The sequence below is a fragment of the Notamacropus eugenii genome, chromosome 3, assembly GCF_028372415.1.
Source record: "Notamacropus eugenii isolate mMacEug1 chromosome 3, mMacEug1.pri_v2, whole genome shotgun sequence".
NCBI classification, from domain to species: Eukaryota; Metazoa; Chordata; class Mammalia; order Diprotodontia; family Macropodidae; genus Notamacropus; species Notamacropus eugenii.
In genome coordinates, this window is record NC_092874.1 from 220,865,465 (window position 1) to 220,881,669 (window position 16,205).

General features: G+C 47.1%; 1 protein-coding gene across 2 annotated transcripts; it reads right to left on the reverse strand.

Moving 5' to 3' along the window:
- Positions 1 to 10,965: 10,965 nt before the first annotated feature.
- DDN (dendrin) lies at positions 10,966 to 15,557 on the reverse strand. Of its 2 annotated transcripts, XM_072654566.1 has the most exons (3): positions 15,491 to 15,557; positions 13,488 to 13,559; positions 10,966 to 13,037 (listed from the first exon to the last, which is right to left on the reverse strand). In XM_072654566.1, the coding sequence occupies exons 2-3, from the start codon at positions 13,532 to 13,534 to the stop codon at positions 11,060 to 11,062; spliced, it is 2,025 nt and encodes a 674-aa protein (XP_072510667.1). In that variant the 5' UTR covers positions 13,535 to 13,559; positions 15,491 to 15,557; the 3' UTR covers positions 10,966 to 11,059. The 2 variants fall into 2 exon arrangements, with proteins under 2 accessions (XP_072510667.1, XP_072510666.1); XM_072654565.1 differs by lacking the exon at positions 15,491 to 15,557 and having other exon boundaries at positions 13,488 to 13,696.
- Positions 15,558 to 16,205: the final 648 nt, after the last annotated feature.

Below are 16,205 nucleotides of genomic sequence, written 5' to 3' on the forward strand. Positions count from 1 at the left end.
TGTGTCACGATCTGCCAACAATCACCTAGTCTTGCCAGAGTTTCTCTGTAGCCTAGCCTCCTCTAAACGGAAAATGGAAATAACAATAATAATAGCACTTACCTCATAGGATCATTGTAAGATGTAAAATGTAAAATATTTGTAAAGTATTTAGCACATCGTAGACACCTGATAAATGCTTATCCCCTTCCCATCTTACCCCCCAAAAGGTTTCAATATCCTTTCTGGCCACCAGAGGGTAGCATCCTGCTAGGGCCTGCCAGGACCTAGCCAGTTTCACCACAGCAGCAGCTGGCACCTGCGGGCAGCTCTGCTGAGCATATCATCAACCAGCGTAACCAACAAGCATTTATTAAGGGCCTACTGTATTCTAGACGCTGTGCTTAGCACTGAAGCATATTAAGCACATAGGTTAGATTCAGGACTAGGGTAGGAGATGACATGGTAATTGTTGTCTTGTACAATTCTTTGTGACCCCATTTGGGGTTTTCTTGGTAAAGATACCAGAGCGGTTTGCCATTTCCTTCTCCATCTTACTTTATAGATGAGGAAACTGAGGCAAGCAAGGTTAAGTGACTTGCCCAAGATCATACAGCTAATAAGTGTCTGAGGCCAGATTTGAACTTCAGAAGATTAGTCTTCCTGACCCCACGTCCAGCACTCTATCTACTACACCACCTAGATGATGTGGAATAGTATTCAAAAAATCATTAAGCATAGGAAATATATTACCCTAAAGCCCCCACCCCAATATAGAATCAACTCTTTCAGTCTAAAAACAACCCTCCTCCCCATATACACGCATTCATAGGACATAGGAATTTAATGTGGTGTTGCCAGATAGTTAAATCATCACAGGAAAAACCATTAGGCACTACTACCTCCAACCATCTCCTAAAACTCCCCCCACTTAGCCTCCAAGTTCTTAAGGTATGTCTGGAGAATTCCCAAATTGTGCTCACCGGAAAATCTTGAAAAGGTAACAAAAGGGGAAGGTTATGTATTCAGGATCCACCAAGTATAAATGAGGGAAGTCAGGGAAATGAAAGGAAAGTAGATTTGTCTTTTTTTTTTTCTAGTTGCCTGAGATTTTTGATAACTGACATCGTTGGAACCTCTCAGCATTCCCCAATCGCAGAATCACAAAGTTTACACCACAGAATCCAGGAAATCTCTTTCAAGGGCCATAGGAAGGCTGGATCTGTGGACCAATACACAGGTCACTTCTCTGCGTTCTGATGAGGTTTCTCTTCCATTCTGAAGAAACACTCTCTCAAACTCTCAGAGAAGGAAAAACGGCCTCCATCAGTAGCCAGACGCCTGGTAATCTGGGGAAGGCTAAGAAACTGCATCACTACTCACTATCTTTGAATCATCATCATTACCTTGGGCCTAATTATAAAATAACGATAATTTCAATAAACAAGAGGGAATAGTGTAGACAAAGGTTACACTGGAGAACTCACTATTCCTTGAATTCATTCTACTTTTCCCTGTTACTTCCTGGAATGTCCTCCTTCTCAACCGCAACCTATGGTAATCTGAGACATATTTCAACATCTAGCTCAAATATTAACTCTTCCATAAAACCTTTCTTAATCACCTCTGCCCAGAATAATCTTTGTTCCACTGATTTTCTTTAGCAATGTGTTCATACTGTGGTAACTCATGGCCCAAGCACTCTTGAGGGTCTAGGTTACTTGACCAGGCTTGATCCTGGGGGCTGGCCCAAGAAGGTACTTTTCTTTCTGGATCATTGTCTCTCCCAGAGGTAACTTACACCATCCATCACATATCTGTGTATGTGTGTGTTTATATCCTAACCTTCCTACAAGACTATAGTCCTACATAGGTAAGAATCCTTTCTTATTTATCTCTGAATCTTCCTACAGTACCCTGCATACAGTGGGTATAGGTCAATATTTGTTGAACCTGTGAATGAATGATAAATATGTCCCCTTTCAGATACAACTGAAAACTACTGAATAACAAAAAGATATATTTGGCATTTATGAGAGTCTGCAGAACCTAAGAGCCTAGCGAGATTGGCCTTTTATCCGGGTCAAAACTTTATTTTCAGTGATCTAGGGACTAAATGACATTGAATTGGTTAACCTTGTAACCTTGGCAAAACACTTCAACTCTGAGTTGACCCTATCTGCAAAGTGAAGACTAGACCTCTGATGTTCTTTCTAGCTCTAAGTTAAGATCTATGATCTCCTGGTGAGGTGAATGTGTCAGGGACAGGGCACAGGTGCACAAATACATCTCCTGGTAATCCCTTCCTTTATCTCTAGACATATACAGTTATCCCTTCCACATCGTGACTCTCCCCATCTCGGTTTCAATATTTCACAGGCTGGCATAAGAAATTAAGTGGAAAATTTGGAGGAGTTTTGTAGAAACTGCAGATGACATGCAAAGACCAGTAGATGACACGGAAAGTTTAGAAATTCAGAAATGCATAAAATGTACGTATAGTATTGCATAATATCAATATATTTTGTCTTTTAATACCATAATAATTCAGACTTCTCTGATACGAAGGAAGGGCCAAAACTTTTTATGCAGATTTTCTGACTCTTGGATGCACTGTGTCCCTAACACCCAGTGATGTGGAAGGGATAACTGTATACTCTAAAGCAGGGTGGGGATCCTGCATCCCCAAGGCCACATGTGGCTCTCTAGGTCCTCAGGTGCAGCCTTTTGAGTAAATTCAAACTTCACAGAACAAATCCCTAAGGTTCCCCACCCCTGCTCTAAACACTCACTAGCCTCTTTCTTTTCCAAGAGTTTCTTGCGTCTGTCTCTCCCATGCACACATATCCCACTCCCCCATCCTGTAGTAACTCTCAACCTTTTCCATGTATTTATATCCATGGCCTAGCTTGGGACACCTCTGTATGTTCTCTCTTACCTACATGCCTGAAACTACCTAAGACAGAGGAGTTCTTGCTAAGAGGAGGGTACCACAGAATCAGTGGGTAGGGGAGAATCCAGGCTCCCCTGGACCTGAAAAGCAGTCCCTGCTGTTTCAATAGTGGGACAGAGGCTCCTCTGCCTTTGAAACCTAGCCCTACTCTACAGCCCCTAGTACCAGCTCCTGCTTTAGGTAAACAGCCATAAGCCCATGAGCTGTGAATGTGTGGTGGTGGGAGGGGGGTGACTATGGCATTTATCCAGTCTCTGGCCAGCCAGCAGACAGAGCTGGATTTAGATTCAGAAGTCATTTTCTCAGCAGGGAGTCTTCAGTCTCCCACCCACAGAGCCCCTACAGGGCCAGCCAGAGACATGACTCTTTCAGCACCCCCCCCCCAAACCCAGGAGTGACTCCTCCCTCAACTCCCTCTTTCCCTTTCCTTAGTACCCTAACATCAACCACTGACTCTAGCCGCCCACAAGGAAGAGATATGATTGGGTAACTGCTACTTCCTGTCCCTTTCAGCCATACCATCATCAAAAAACTAGACATCAACGAAAATGGAGTATACAGAGAAGCATGGGAAGAAATGTATCAACCGATGCAACATGAAGAAAGAACCAGCAAAATAATATAATAATATAAATGGACAGAATGACAAAAATGAAGCTGAGAACTAATTATAATGACTAAACTTAGCACCAAAGATGAAACGTAAGATTGTACCTCCTTCCCTTCTTTGAGGAGGCAGGTGTGGATCACTGTACATGCTATCAGACTCAATTTGACGTATTAATTAGTTTTACTAAACTGCTTTTTTTTCTTTTTTCCTTTCATTCTCTGTTATAAGGAATAGCTCTGGGTTGGAGAAGGGCAGAGGGGTATGTTTTGTAGCAAAGGTGATATAAAAACAAAAGATGTCTTTTTTTTTAAGCTAAAGATATACTAGTCCTCTTCTCCTTTACCTCTGCCTTGACTCCTTTGTCTTACTCTCCATACCCTTTTTTATTCTATCTCAACTTTTCTCCTTTCTATTTCTTCATCCCATTCCATTTTTTTCACTCTCCACTCTTCCTGGTACAAATCAATCAAGAAAATAAGCGGAGAGAACAGGACTAGAGGGATATTAGAAAAGGATAATCAAAAATCTTTCCAGGGATTTTGTTCAAGTACCTAGGCCTCAGTTTTCTCATTTGTAAGAAAGAATTGGGCTTGTAAGACTACTTCCAGCTCTAAACATATGAGCTTCTGATCCTGAAATTAATTCCCTAAGAACTTTAGAAAAGTTGGACATGATAGACCTCTGATAGTTACTAAATAGAAACAGAAAAAAAATCACATATTTCTCAGGTGGCCGTGGTATCTTTACAAAAATTGGCTATAGCTGGGGGCTTAAAAACCTTGCAAAATGCAAAGAATCAGAAAAGTTAAATACATTTTCTGTTCGCCACAATGCAATAGAATGATATCAAACAAACAGACTTTAAAGAAAGGATTAAATAATAATTGGTAGCTAAATAATTTAATTCTAAAAAAGAAAAGAATCTTTCCAGGAGGGCTGTGGGAAAAACTTCAGTGTTTCCAGAAGGAAGGGAGTGAAGAGGAGTACCTGAGTCCTTAGTGACTCTTCTGTAATCATGGAGCTGTGTTCCCCCTACTTAGTTGAGTTTAGTACAGCTCTGAACAAGCCCTGGGGTTCCAGATTTCCCCAGTAGAGAGTCACCCCTCTGCTAACTCTTGAACTGACTTGTGTTATTACACAAGGCCTCTAGCTAGAGGGACTAGGATAATTTCCTTATGGGATGTGCTCTGGAGCAGACTGGGCAAAGTACAGCTACATACTGGGGTTAAGAACCTCTTACGGTGCCACTCTCCCTTCTCCCCCCATCTGAACCCAGCTCCCTTCCTCCCTCAAACCAGGGGGCTTTAAGTTTTTTGGAGAAATGATTTAGTCTATTAATAACCTTTCATTTCCCAACACCAGCAAGGTTGGCTGAGTCCAAGGTTGGAATAGGGGTGGGGGGAATGATCTCTGAGGGATGAAAGCCTTTTTTTTAAAATTGACTTCCCTCAATAGATATAACTGGTCTTCCTTTAGGAGCATAAAGAAGAATTAATGAGAGCATCCTGTCTCAACAGACACCTACTGCTTCTTCTCCATTCAAGAAGGACAATGAGGCCCAGGGCAATTGTGGGGTTGGTTCTTTGTCCCTTGAGACAGACCACACTATCCTTGCCCCTTTCCCCACTCAACTCCAGGTTTCAGTTTTCCCTCTCCCTCGCTCTTCCCCAGTAGTTAGGGCCTGGGGAAGTTGGGGTTTAACTTTTAGATAATTTGAGACTAAAATCATAGTTTGAGAGGGGGACAGAGGACCTGGGCACTGGAGCAGAGCTAGTAAAGCAGGGTAGTAAGGGTAGGAGAAGGAAGGGAACTGAGGTAAGCCCTTATGCTAGGCAGAGAGATACTAGGCAAAACTCCTGAACTGGCCCAGGCTAGAAACTAAATTTACCCAAATTGACTCAGTTCAGATGCCCGGAATGGGGAATGGGGGATAAGGACAGTGGGAGCAGTAGGCAGAGCCAGGGTGAAGGGAACAAGTTAAGGAAACAGAGGATGGGAATGGAAAAGTGCAAAGACAGATGAAGCATACATCAGAACAGAGCCGCAAATTTCCCCTGCATATATGATTCTGGACTCAGTCCAATGCTTAGTACTTAGTGCCTGTGTCTGGCACACAATAGAGCTTACTAATAAATGTTTATTGATTGATTTCAGGGAGAGTAAGGGTTGTGGGGAGTGGTGACTCTTCTGGGAGAAGAGCAGAAGTTCAGAGACTGGGAAAAGGAGCCAAAGTCTAGAGGAATCAAAGGGAGTATATAAGGACTTCGTTGGAGTCCCCTATTCTGAGTTACTGCCCTTTCCTTTCAGTAGCAATGGGGAAACTTCTCTTAAAGAAATTGGCCTGGCGGGGAGGGGGATTGGGAGGAGGCAGAATAGTGGGCCGTGGAGGTAGTGCAGTGGATAGAGTGAAGAGCCTGGAGTCAGAAAGTAATGAGTTCAAATACAGCCTCTGACACTTACTAGCTGTGTAATCGTGGACAAATCACTTAATCCTGTTTGCCTCAGTTTCCTCATTTGTAAAAGGAGTTGGAGAAGGAAATGGCAAACCAGTCCAGTATCTCTGCCAAGGAAGCTTCAAAAGGAGTCACAAAGAATCGGACATGACTGAAATGACCGAAAAACAACAGAAAAGTGATAGCTCATAGTTATATGGTGCTTTACGGAGTACCTTCTTTAAAACTGGGTAGGTAACTGCTAGTAATGTTCCCAGTTTGTTTCTAAGAAAACATCCTTCCAAAGATGCAAAATCAAAATTCAGCCATGACTGCCAGTTCTGTGCCCCTCTTGTCTGTGTCTTCCCATCAATTAACCAGAGAGGGTCTAGTCAATGTACCAAGGGTCTTCTTCTCTTTCTATTGTTATGATAAGGATACCAGTGGAACATATGGCCTATTCCCAGAAGCTGGTGGCCTAGTAGATATAGAACTGAACCTGGAATCGGGGAAACTTGATTCAAATCCAACCTCAGATGCTTATCTGTGTGACTCTGACCTTTGATTGCCTCCATTTCCCCAACCACACAGTGGAGACAAGAGTACTTACCTTGAAGGGTTGATGTGAGGATTAAATATGCAAATATTTATAAAAGCCCTTAGTACAGTGGCTGGCACATAGTAAGTACTATATAGAAATTTATTCCCTTTGCTAGTTATTTTCTGTTGTCATAATTTAAGAAGCTCATCTTCCTCTTTGATTATATATATTTTTTAAATGGCATCCTTTAATAGCTATGTGATCTTAGAATAAAAGTCTGCAGTCACACAGTTAGCAAATAACTGTCAGTATTTAAACCCCTCTCTGTTCCACTATAGTCCCCAGAGAAGCAAAGAGGGGAACTAGCCAAGTACAGACAGCAGGAATCTGGCCGGTTTTGTGACCCTTCCCAGAATTCTACTCAACCTAAGGGATTAGAGAGGAAATGAAATGTGTCTGGGTCCCTGCTTGGATTTCCTTCATTGGGATGGTTAGTGGGGTTTGAGTTGAAGAGGGAATAGAAGGGTCTAAGGAGTTGGCAAGTTTCAGACTAGCTTCCCAGGTTATAACTGGGACAGCTCACTATATATTTGTTAATTGGTTGAAGTCTTCGATTCCCCCTAATCTGACTGAATCCAGTTTGGGCTGTAATTGAAAGGAGATTCTTTAATACAAGTGTGCCCCCCTGTGACCATATAGAGTAACACAACTTGATTGGCTGGCCAACTCCAACCTAACCAACTCCCTCCCTCTCTAGCTGCCCTAAGTTTAATGTGAGGGATTTAGGGTTTGCTCTTAAATTTCCTCCTGGCATGCAACTTCATCATGGGAGGAATGTGGCAACCACAGATGAAGTGAAGACCTCAGAAAAGAGAAGGAGGAAGTGAGAGGCCACAGATTAGGGCATTAGCCCTGTGGGGCCCAATTTGATTCAAGCACAGATTCTCTAACATGGGATTTCCCCATCCATCCGAATGCTGCCTTATGAACCTATCACTTCATACGCTATCCATTTCCTTCCCAGCTCTTAGCAGTTAAGATCACGATTAGTGACAGCCCCAGTGCAGCCTATTCTGTGCAGTAGTCTCAGCACATCCTCCAAGGTTACAGACCATCTTGACTGGAACTAGACATCTTTACCTCCTCATCCCCTGTTTCTTTAGAGGGTAAAGTCATACTTCCAGTCATCCAAGTGTGCAACCTTGGAATCCTCCTGCACCCCTTACTCTCCCTCCCTCCCTCATACCTTGGCCATTTTTCCTCCACAACTCTCTCATCCATCCCAAGTTCTCCACTCACAAAAAACCCACTACCTTAATTTGACCCCTCATCACCTTTCAGCCTTCCAATGTCTGTCCTGCCTCAAGAAACTCTCTACTCCAGCTCCACAGAACTGCAAGAGTGATATCCCTGAAGCATTAATATAATCATATTATCCCCTCTGCTTTAAAGTACTGGTGGCTCCCTGTCAATCAACCATCAAACATCTACTGTATGCTAGGTGTTGGAGATATAAAGACAAAAATGCCTTCAAGGAACATTCTATTGGAGAGGAAATAAGCACCTACTGTGTTCCAGGCTCTATGGCAAGCATTGGATCCTCATGTCATCCCTGTGAGGTAGGTGCTATCATTACCCCCATTTTACAGTTAAGGAAACTGGCAAACAAAGATTGTGTTTCACTCAGAGTCACACAGCTAGGAAGCATCTGAGCCCAGATTGGAACTCTGATCCTTTTGATACCAGTTCTAGAACTCTCTCTCCCCACAGTACCACCTAGCTGCCTCCTTTTAAGGAAATATGTACACATAAAAACACATAAACAGTATATATAAAGAAAATGCAAGGTAACTTGGGGGTTAGAAGGGGAGCAGCTAGGAGGATTCACAAAGGCCATATGTAGGAGGTAGAATTTGAGCTGGGCTTTGAAGAAATATAATGAATAAAGGAAAAGAGGGAGTACATTTCAGACACAGGATAGCAATCTTTGGACCCAGCCAGCTAGTCCAACCCCTTTATTTAACTGAGGAGAAAATTAAGGCCTAGGGAGGTGAGATGACTTCCCCAAGGTCACAGAGGTAGCTGCATCGTTAGGATTAGAACCCAAGTCCTCTCACTTCAGAGATGCTGGTCCAGTGGAAGTTGACTTGCAAAGGCTCAGAGATGGGATAGAGACTGTCACAGGAGAGATGCAAGTTGGTCAGTTTGGTTGGACCTCAGAGTATGTGAAGGTTCAGTGTGGGTCTGGAAAGGTAGTCTGGAGCTAAGTAGTAAAGGATTTGAAATGCTAAACAGAGATGCCACTGAAGCTTCTGGAGCATGGGGTCACTGTAACATATGCTTTAGGAATAATACTTTGGATTATTTGATCAGTTCCCTGTTGTCTCTTGTCATTTGTTCCTCCTTTTTAAAGAGGACCAATGATATCATGGGGTCATGATTTGATTCTTTTGAGAACTGAATTTTAGCGAAGCAGAGTTGCATTGAAGTTCATTAGCTTCTCTCTTCCAGAGCCATCAAAGTCCAATGGCAAGACACAAGTCAAGATGATGGGGGTTTGGCTCGTGATGCAGTGGATGACCTTATTGTCTTCGGCATCTGACCAAGACCTAAAAGTTCCACAGGACCTGCTTCAGCTGCCTTCATGGCTGTTGGACCAAATTGTTCTCATCTGCCCATTCCACCAGGGGAAAGTCTTCACATGCTCAGAGTAGGCAACCCCCACCCAACTCACAGATAAGCCCCTCAACCTCAACCTCCACCCTTGCCTCTAGGATCAAATTCAAATTTCTCTGTCTGGCATTTAAAGCTTTTCACAATCTAGCTCTACCTCTCCTTCTAGATTGATCTCTCATGACTCCACTTCACTGGCTCCTACCTCTCCTTCTAGACTGATCTCTTCATTACTCCATAAATGATCTCCACACATAGCATTCCATCTCCAATTTTCCACTATTTTTGTAAGCTATCTCCCACACCTGACTTGTATGCCTTCCTTAATGTTCAGCTCAAGGACCAGGTCCTACCTATGTGCTGATAATAAATTATATATGTATATGTACACAATGTATAAAATATGTATTTGTTATCTGCTAATTTGTGTATATATCATCCCACACCACTCCCATTACATACTACAAGCTCCTTGAAGGTAGGGACTGCTTGTTAATTTTGTCTTTTTGCCACCACCTAGCACTTAGCACAATGCCTGGTATGACAGATATTAAATAAATGCTTATTGGTTGGTTGATTCATCAAGTCTTGGGATTCTCCAAGTTGAGCAAGGTGTGTGAGAGTGAAGGGGAGAGTGAGAGGTCTCTTTGCTCATTCCCCCTTCCTGAATAAAAGTGAATTAACTTAATTAGGGAGGTCCTGAACTTACTGATTTGAATCCTCCCCCTCCTTCCTCCAGCCTTTACTTCCTTTCAGTAACCTCTTTAAAAAAATACACACTAACAAACCAATCCACTATGGAATGCTTCAAGACTTACTTTTAAAGTTTCCCTAGTCACTTTCTTATTTCTTCCCCTCCCCTTTAATTAGTCCTCTATCCTAATACCCTCTCTAATTGACATCACCCCAGCTGTTATTATCCCTCTTTCAATTACCTATCTGATCTCTACTTAGGCCTCCCTATCCGATTATGGCCCTTTTGTATCCTATAGTATCAGTCTTTTCAAAATACACTGGGCCATCCAGAAAAAAAAGCAGGCCTTCACTCCTACTTGTATAAGAATTGTTTGAAGAACTGGGTATGTTTAAATGAAAACCTAGGTCGAAAATGATAGTGGTCTCCAAATATTTGAAAGGCTGTCAAGTTGAAGAAGGTTTAGACTTATTGTGTGTGGTCCCAGACGAAAATTAAAAGCAAAATGGCTGAAGTCACAAGGAGGTAAATTGAGGCTTGAGGCAAGAAAAACCTTCCTAACAATTAGAATTATCCAAAAGTATCATGGACAGTCCTCAGAAGGAAGTGTTTGCCCCTCATTAGAGGTATCCAAGGAAAGGCTGATGTTATATATTATGGGATGTTATTGAGGGAATTCTTGTTCGAGAGTAAACTAGGTGGTTTCTGAAGATTTTTTCAGCTCTGAAATTCTGTGTTTTTCAAGTGATGTAAAAGATAGTCCAATACAAAAAGTGGTTATCTGGTTATGTATGTGAGAAAACAGATGGTGTCAATACTGGGGCGATGTGTGAATTACTTGGGCCTCGCAATAATGTACAGGGTTTCTGTTAAAAACATTAACAAACCAACAACCACTGGGCTTTGTTTTCTAAGCCCTTTAATTGAGATTGGTACGGAACTGGTCCAGACATAAGAAGATTCCATTTCCCCCACTTCTCCTTCAAAAAATAAAACCGTAAAAGCTCAAATGGCTGTTTGTTCCTCTGGTTTCAATGTGAGGACCTCCAAGTCGGAATACGTGTAGGGGTAGGGTAATGGAAGAAAAAAGTGAGAAGAGGTGAGAGAAATCTGCCAGAGTGAAGGGGACGGTGAGGGGGAACCGTGGAGGGCGGGAGCACGTCCGAGGTCTGGGAACCTATGGCTGGGGGTGACCCCCTCCCTGCTTTCCCTGAGCGGAGCCCTCGGCCCGGAATAGTGCCTCCTCGGTCTGGCAGATCACATCCAGGATTTCCCGGATACAGTCTTTCAGCTCCCCGGCCCTGCGCCCGACCTCTCCCCTCCCTCCTGGGGTCCCTGGTGTGTCTAGGCCCCCGGGCAGGCTTCGCTCAGGCTGCCTGGTGGCACCCGAGGCTTCCGTGTCGCTCCCTTCGGAGGAGCAGCTCCGGGCGCCGCCCTCTGGGGCTTCATCCGAGTCCGAGTCCGGGGCTGTATGGCGGCGGATGCGGGATACAGCTTCCCGCAGGGCCCCGGCATAAGGCCCTGGGTCCCGCACCCAGCCCCGGCCCGCCGGCCGCCGGCCCCCTGCTGCTGGCTCTGAGCCTCGGGCGCCATCCGCGCACCTCTCAGCTGCTCCGCTGGGCCCGCCCGGGTCCGAGCTTCTCTGAACTGGGGACGCCCCCAGGTCCAGCTCCTTGATTGGGAGCCCCAGGATGCGGGAGGCGCGCTCCTCCAGGGAGGAGTCCTCCGGCTCACCAGCCTCAGCACCCTCATCCCAGGCATCGGAGCAGCCCTTGCTGGGCTGATGAGAGAGCCGGCTACTCTGCAGCAGCTTTTGGCATGGGGAAGGGAAAGCTTGCTCCTCCTCTCCCTCCTCTTTTCGGGGTTTCTGGAAAGCCAGGGAGTCCCCCCAATCCCGTGGCCCCGGGGAAGGCAAAAGCTGCACGTGTTGAATTTGAGGGGTAGGAATGAACTGGGCCCGAATCACAACGCACGTGGCGTCAATGACAAACACTCCGTTTTCCCCACCAGAATTATGGGGGCTGCGGGGCACGGTATGAGCTCGGTGGGTCTCCTTCCAGTCGGCTGGAAGCTTGGAAGGCCTCTGGGACCCACCCCTCTCTCCCGGGGACTCTTTCTCTCTTGGGCCCCCAGGGGCCCAGGGTCTAGGAAGGGTTTGGCTGTGCTGGGGTGGCTGGTCTCCAGGGGAAGGACCCCAGGTCTTGCGTGTCTGTTCTGCTCGTTCCCCTTCGGAGGTGTCACTGAGAGGGAGCTTGGTTCTGGGTGTCGTTTGGGGGGTGCCAGAGGTTATGGTTTCTGCTCCTGTGGTCTGATTGGCCCCAGGCTGTGAATAACTCTCGCTGCCGTTGCTATTGAGACCCACGGGGGAGAACCCAGGGACCTTGTCTGAAGTCTTCCCTCCAAGCCCTCCTAGAAACCCACCCAGGGTGCCCCGGCCCTGCCGAATCCCCCAAGCCCCTAGAACGTCGCGGTAGATCCGCGGATCCAGCCTCTTCTTGGGACGCTCCTCTCTATCTTTTCCTTCTAGAGCTGGAGCCGGAGCTAGAGGGGAGGGCAGCCGGGGAAGCTGCGGGGGCCGTTTGGCCCCCAAGGTCCGGTGGGGGCCATCATAAGAAGGCGGAGCCACGTAGGGAGGAGGCCGGTCCCAGCGCCTCCTAGAGACCGGCCCGGCAGCGCCTCTCAAGAGCAGGTGGGCTTCATAACTGGGAGGCCCAGATGGCCTCCCCATCCGGGGTCCCCCTCGAGCTGCGGCGCCAGGCTCTCGCAGCGACTGCGCTGCTGGACGGGGCGGTCGGCCGGCCGGCCCAAGGTGCTCTGGCAACCCAGGGACCGGACGAGCCTTAGGCTGGGTGGCCTTAGGGATACTCCCAGGTTCGGGACGGGGCCCACCTCCGCCCCGGGCTCGGCTAAGTGGACTCCGGGGTTCTGAACGGCAGAGGCCTGGAGGGCTCCAACTTCGACCCCCACCTCCCTTGCGCCGCTTTCTCTCTGTTTCTTTGGCCTCACGCTCCTGGGAGGCCGCCTTTCTTTTCTCTTGCTCCCTCGGTCGGATCTCGGGTGGGTGCCCTGTCCCCCAGTTGGTTGCCTCTTGCAACACTCGGGGCACCCATGCCCGGCGAAGCAGCCGCTCTGGGGGCTTCTGGCCCAGCCCATACCTGGGACAATAAGCAGGAACCCAGGTGAGCGGCCCCCGAAGCTTAGGGACAAGCAGAGGGAACCTCGGGGGAAGTAAAGGATAGCCATGAAGACTAATGGGTGCGCAAGGGTTATAGAATGGGGGGGGGGGGGGAGGGCTGGGATAAATAGGGATTATTTTATTATGGTGACTAGGTTCTCCTTGTCACACTTTAATCGTGTAAGCTTCACACAATTTCCCCCTCTATTCATTAATCCATGTCCATCTCTCGTTCTCCCCACCCCCCACCCTACCCCCCCCCCCCCCCCGAGGTCACCCTAGACCCACCCGGTTTGAGGGAGTAGGAGTGCAGCGAGGCTTAAGCAGTATCATTACAATCAGTGGTAAGTAGTGGAAAGGTCAGGACCTAAACTGCCCTTACTTGTGCCCTTCTCCCAACCTATTCTCCCAATTAAGCCCTCAGACTCACCTGTGGCTTGAAGGTTCCTGGGCCCAAGGACCCCCAGTAGGGTCCATGGGCTGGTGAGCAGGGGCCCAGCGACTGTAATGACAGGAGATGGTCTTCACTTCAATCACTAACATCTTGGACTTCTGTACCCACAAACAGCCGGCAGACTCTCCATCATGGGGCTTTCTGGGGCTGCCTGGCCCCTCGGAGAACAGCGGGCCATCCACCATCCTGTTCCACCCCAACCCCAACCCCCCACCCACCCACCCCAAGAACCCCCTCCTAGCTTAGGAAGCCTGTACCCGCTGCAGAGCGGCGTACCCAAGGACTGGGGACTATATATACCCGAGCACACGTGTGTGTCTGTGTGTGTGTATGTATGTGTGCGTGCATGTGACACGGGCAGTTGTTCTGTGTTGCTACTTCTCCCACACAGCACGCGGCAGTCCTTGGTTGCCGACCTGGACACTCCCCACTTCCATCTCTTCCCCCCAAACACAAGTGGGACCAGTTGGAAAGTGGATTCTTCAACTAGGTACCAAAGGTCATCTCCCCCTCCTCCTCAGCCCTCAAAATTTCTCCCCCTACCCAACGTTGCTGTCTTATTAACCCATTATTCTACAGTTAATCTGAGTGCCCTGATACTTGGGTTCCATTCCTGGCTTTCCTTGTCTCTAGCTTGTTTCTTCATTTAGGATAAGAAAATGTCCCTTGGAATTCAAGGTCTTTGCTCTCCACCCTCTGCCTGTTTCCATGGGTTTGGGGGCAGGGGAAAGGGAGGGGGCGGCCCCAAGGCTCTTGGGGGTTATTTTTAGCGGTAGTGCGGGTGCCGGAGAAGATGAGTAACCCGCTTCTCAGCGGCGGAGGGAGGAGGCGGTTGCTTCGTGTTCAGCTCAGAGCTGAGAGCTGCTGTTCCCAAGCTCTAAAGCACCCCCCCCCCCCCCACACACACACACACATTCCACCTTCCTTGCTATCGGGAACACTGGGGGCCTGCTTTGGAGACCACACCTTTCACCTTGCACAGTTCTAGGTGTTCCGGGTAGAGGGAGGGACCATAATGGCAGTCTGTCTCTTCCCCCACTAACCCAGAAGGTAGGGAGAAGAGTCGCTCCCTATCATGCCCACACACAACTCTGGCAAACAAAAGTGGGATGAGTTTCTGCACTTTTAGGAAAGAAAGACGGGTAGAATGGAAAATGCTTCCAGTTCTCCCAACCGTTGTGCAACTAAGCGAAAATGAAGGACAAAAAAACCGCTGTGCTTGCATTTGCAGGATCCCTCCCCTTCCCCTTTTCTGAATACTTTCCCTGTTGCTGCCTAGGATGTCCACCCATCGCTGGTCCGTTTTGGCTCAGATAACAAAAGTAGGAGAGTGTTCTGATGTTCTCATGGTCCCTTCCCCCAGCACTATTACAGGTGGTTCCCAACTTTACCATGGCAATGTTAGTAACAGCGCAGCCCACGCCAAACCCACCATGCAGAGACTTAGCAACCATGCATAGCAACCATGCTAGCAGTTCAAGTGGAGGTAGGGAAGGATGTAGTTCTAGGTGGAGCAGATAACATTCCTCCCTTACCACTGACCTCCTCAAAAAAAAAAGGGATAATAGTAGAGGAATATAGATGAGACTTCCAAAATTGCCCCCTTAACCCAAGAGATCACTTAGGGTTCAGAGTTGGTAGTGATAGATAGCAAGGAATCCTGATTTGTTAAAAGATCCCTGCACTTCCCTTCCAAACATATGGTAGGAAAAAGGGTGTATGCATGTAGGGGTGGGTACAGGGTCAGCAGTGGTTGTTACCAGGTAGGTAGAGAATGGATCAATAGGAGTTATTCTCTATCTTTTTTTAAACCTCCCTTGAAATGCCCACTCCCACAGGGGCAGATACAGAAAATTCAAGCATCCTGATTCTAAATCATGTCCCCATCATTACTCCTTAAAAGGACTTCAATAACATTACTTATCTGACTCCTATCCAACCCCCCCCCCCCATTTCCTGCCCTGAGCCCAGATACTTACCTGACTCCAGTGATTGTAATAGCTAAATAAGAGTGAAGGTGCCTCTGTCTCTTTTGCTACCAGAATTCTAGGCCTTTTAAAGTTTCCTCTCCAAACTCTCCCCCACTACCCTGTCCCCATGGAATGTGCATACTCCCTAACTCATCTAATCACTCAGAAACCTCCCTCAAGATCAGGAATGTGCTGTGTGGTGGTGGCCCATCGCAGCAGGACCTCTTTACCTAGGGAGTATCCTAGGACTTGTACCCCTTCCCCACAAAGGCATGCCCAGAAGCCCATGACTTTTCTCCAACAGCCTCCCTAACTTTAAGAAACCTGAACTTTGGGAAAAGTAGCATAGGGAAGAATAAGTGAAGAATGCAAAAATGCAAGAAAGGCCAGATTGAGAGGTAGGCTAGCATTTAACCCTCCTGTCCTCCCACCTCCCCTCCAGAGCCCCCACCCCAGACCTCCCTAACTCACTGTTGAAGGTGCCATTTGATGGCTTCTGACTGCATGTCAGTACTCAGGCAAGTGAGGATTAAATCTGTTACCTCTGGGACTGTTGCTGCTACCCAAACCATTCCCAGCTTTTAGGAAAGGCAGAAGAGGCAATAAAAGGGATTTGCAAGCTCACACACTGTGCCAGTTCAGCAGAATCTAAGCCTAGTCCTGCCTTCCCAGCACCACTGGGGGGGAGGGAGTCCCTGGAACATTCATGGCAGGGAGGTGTATA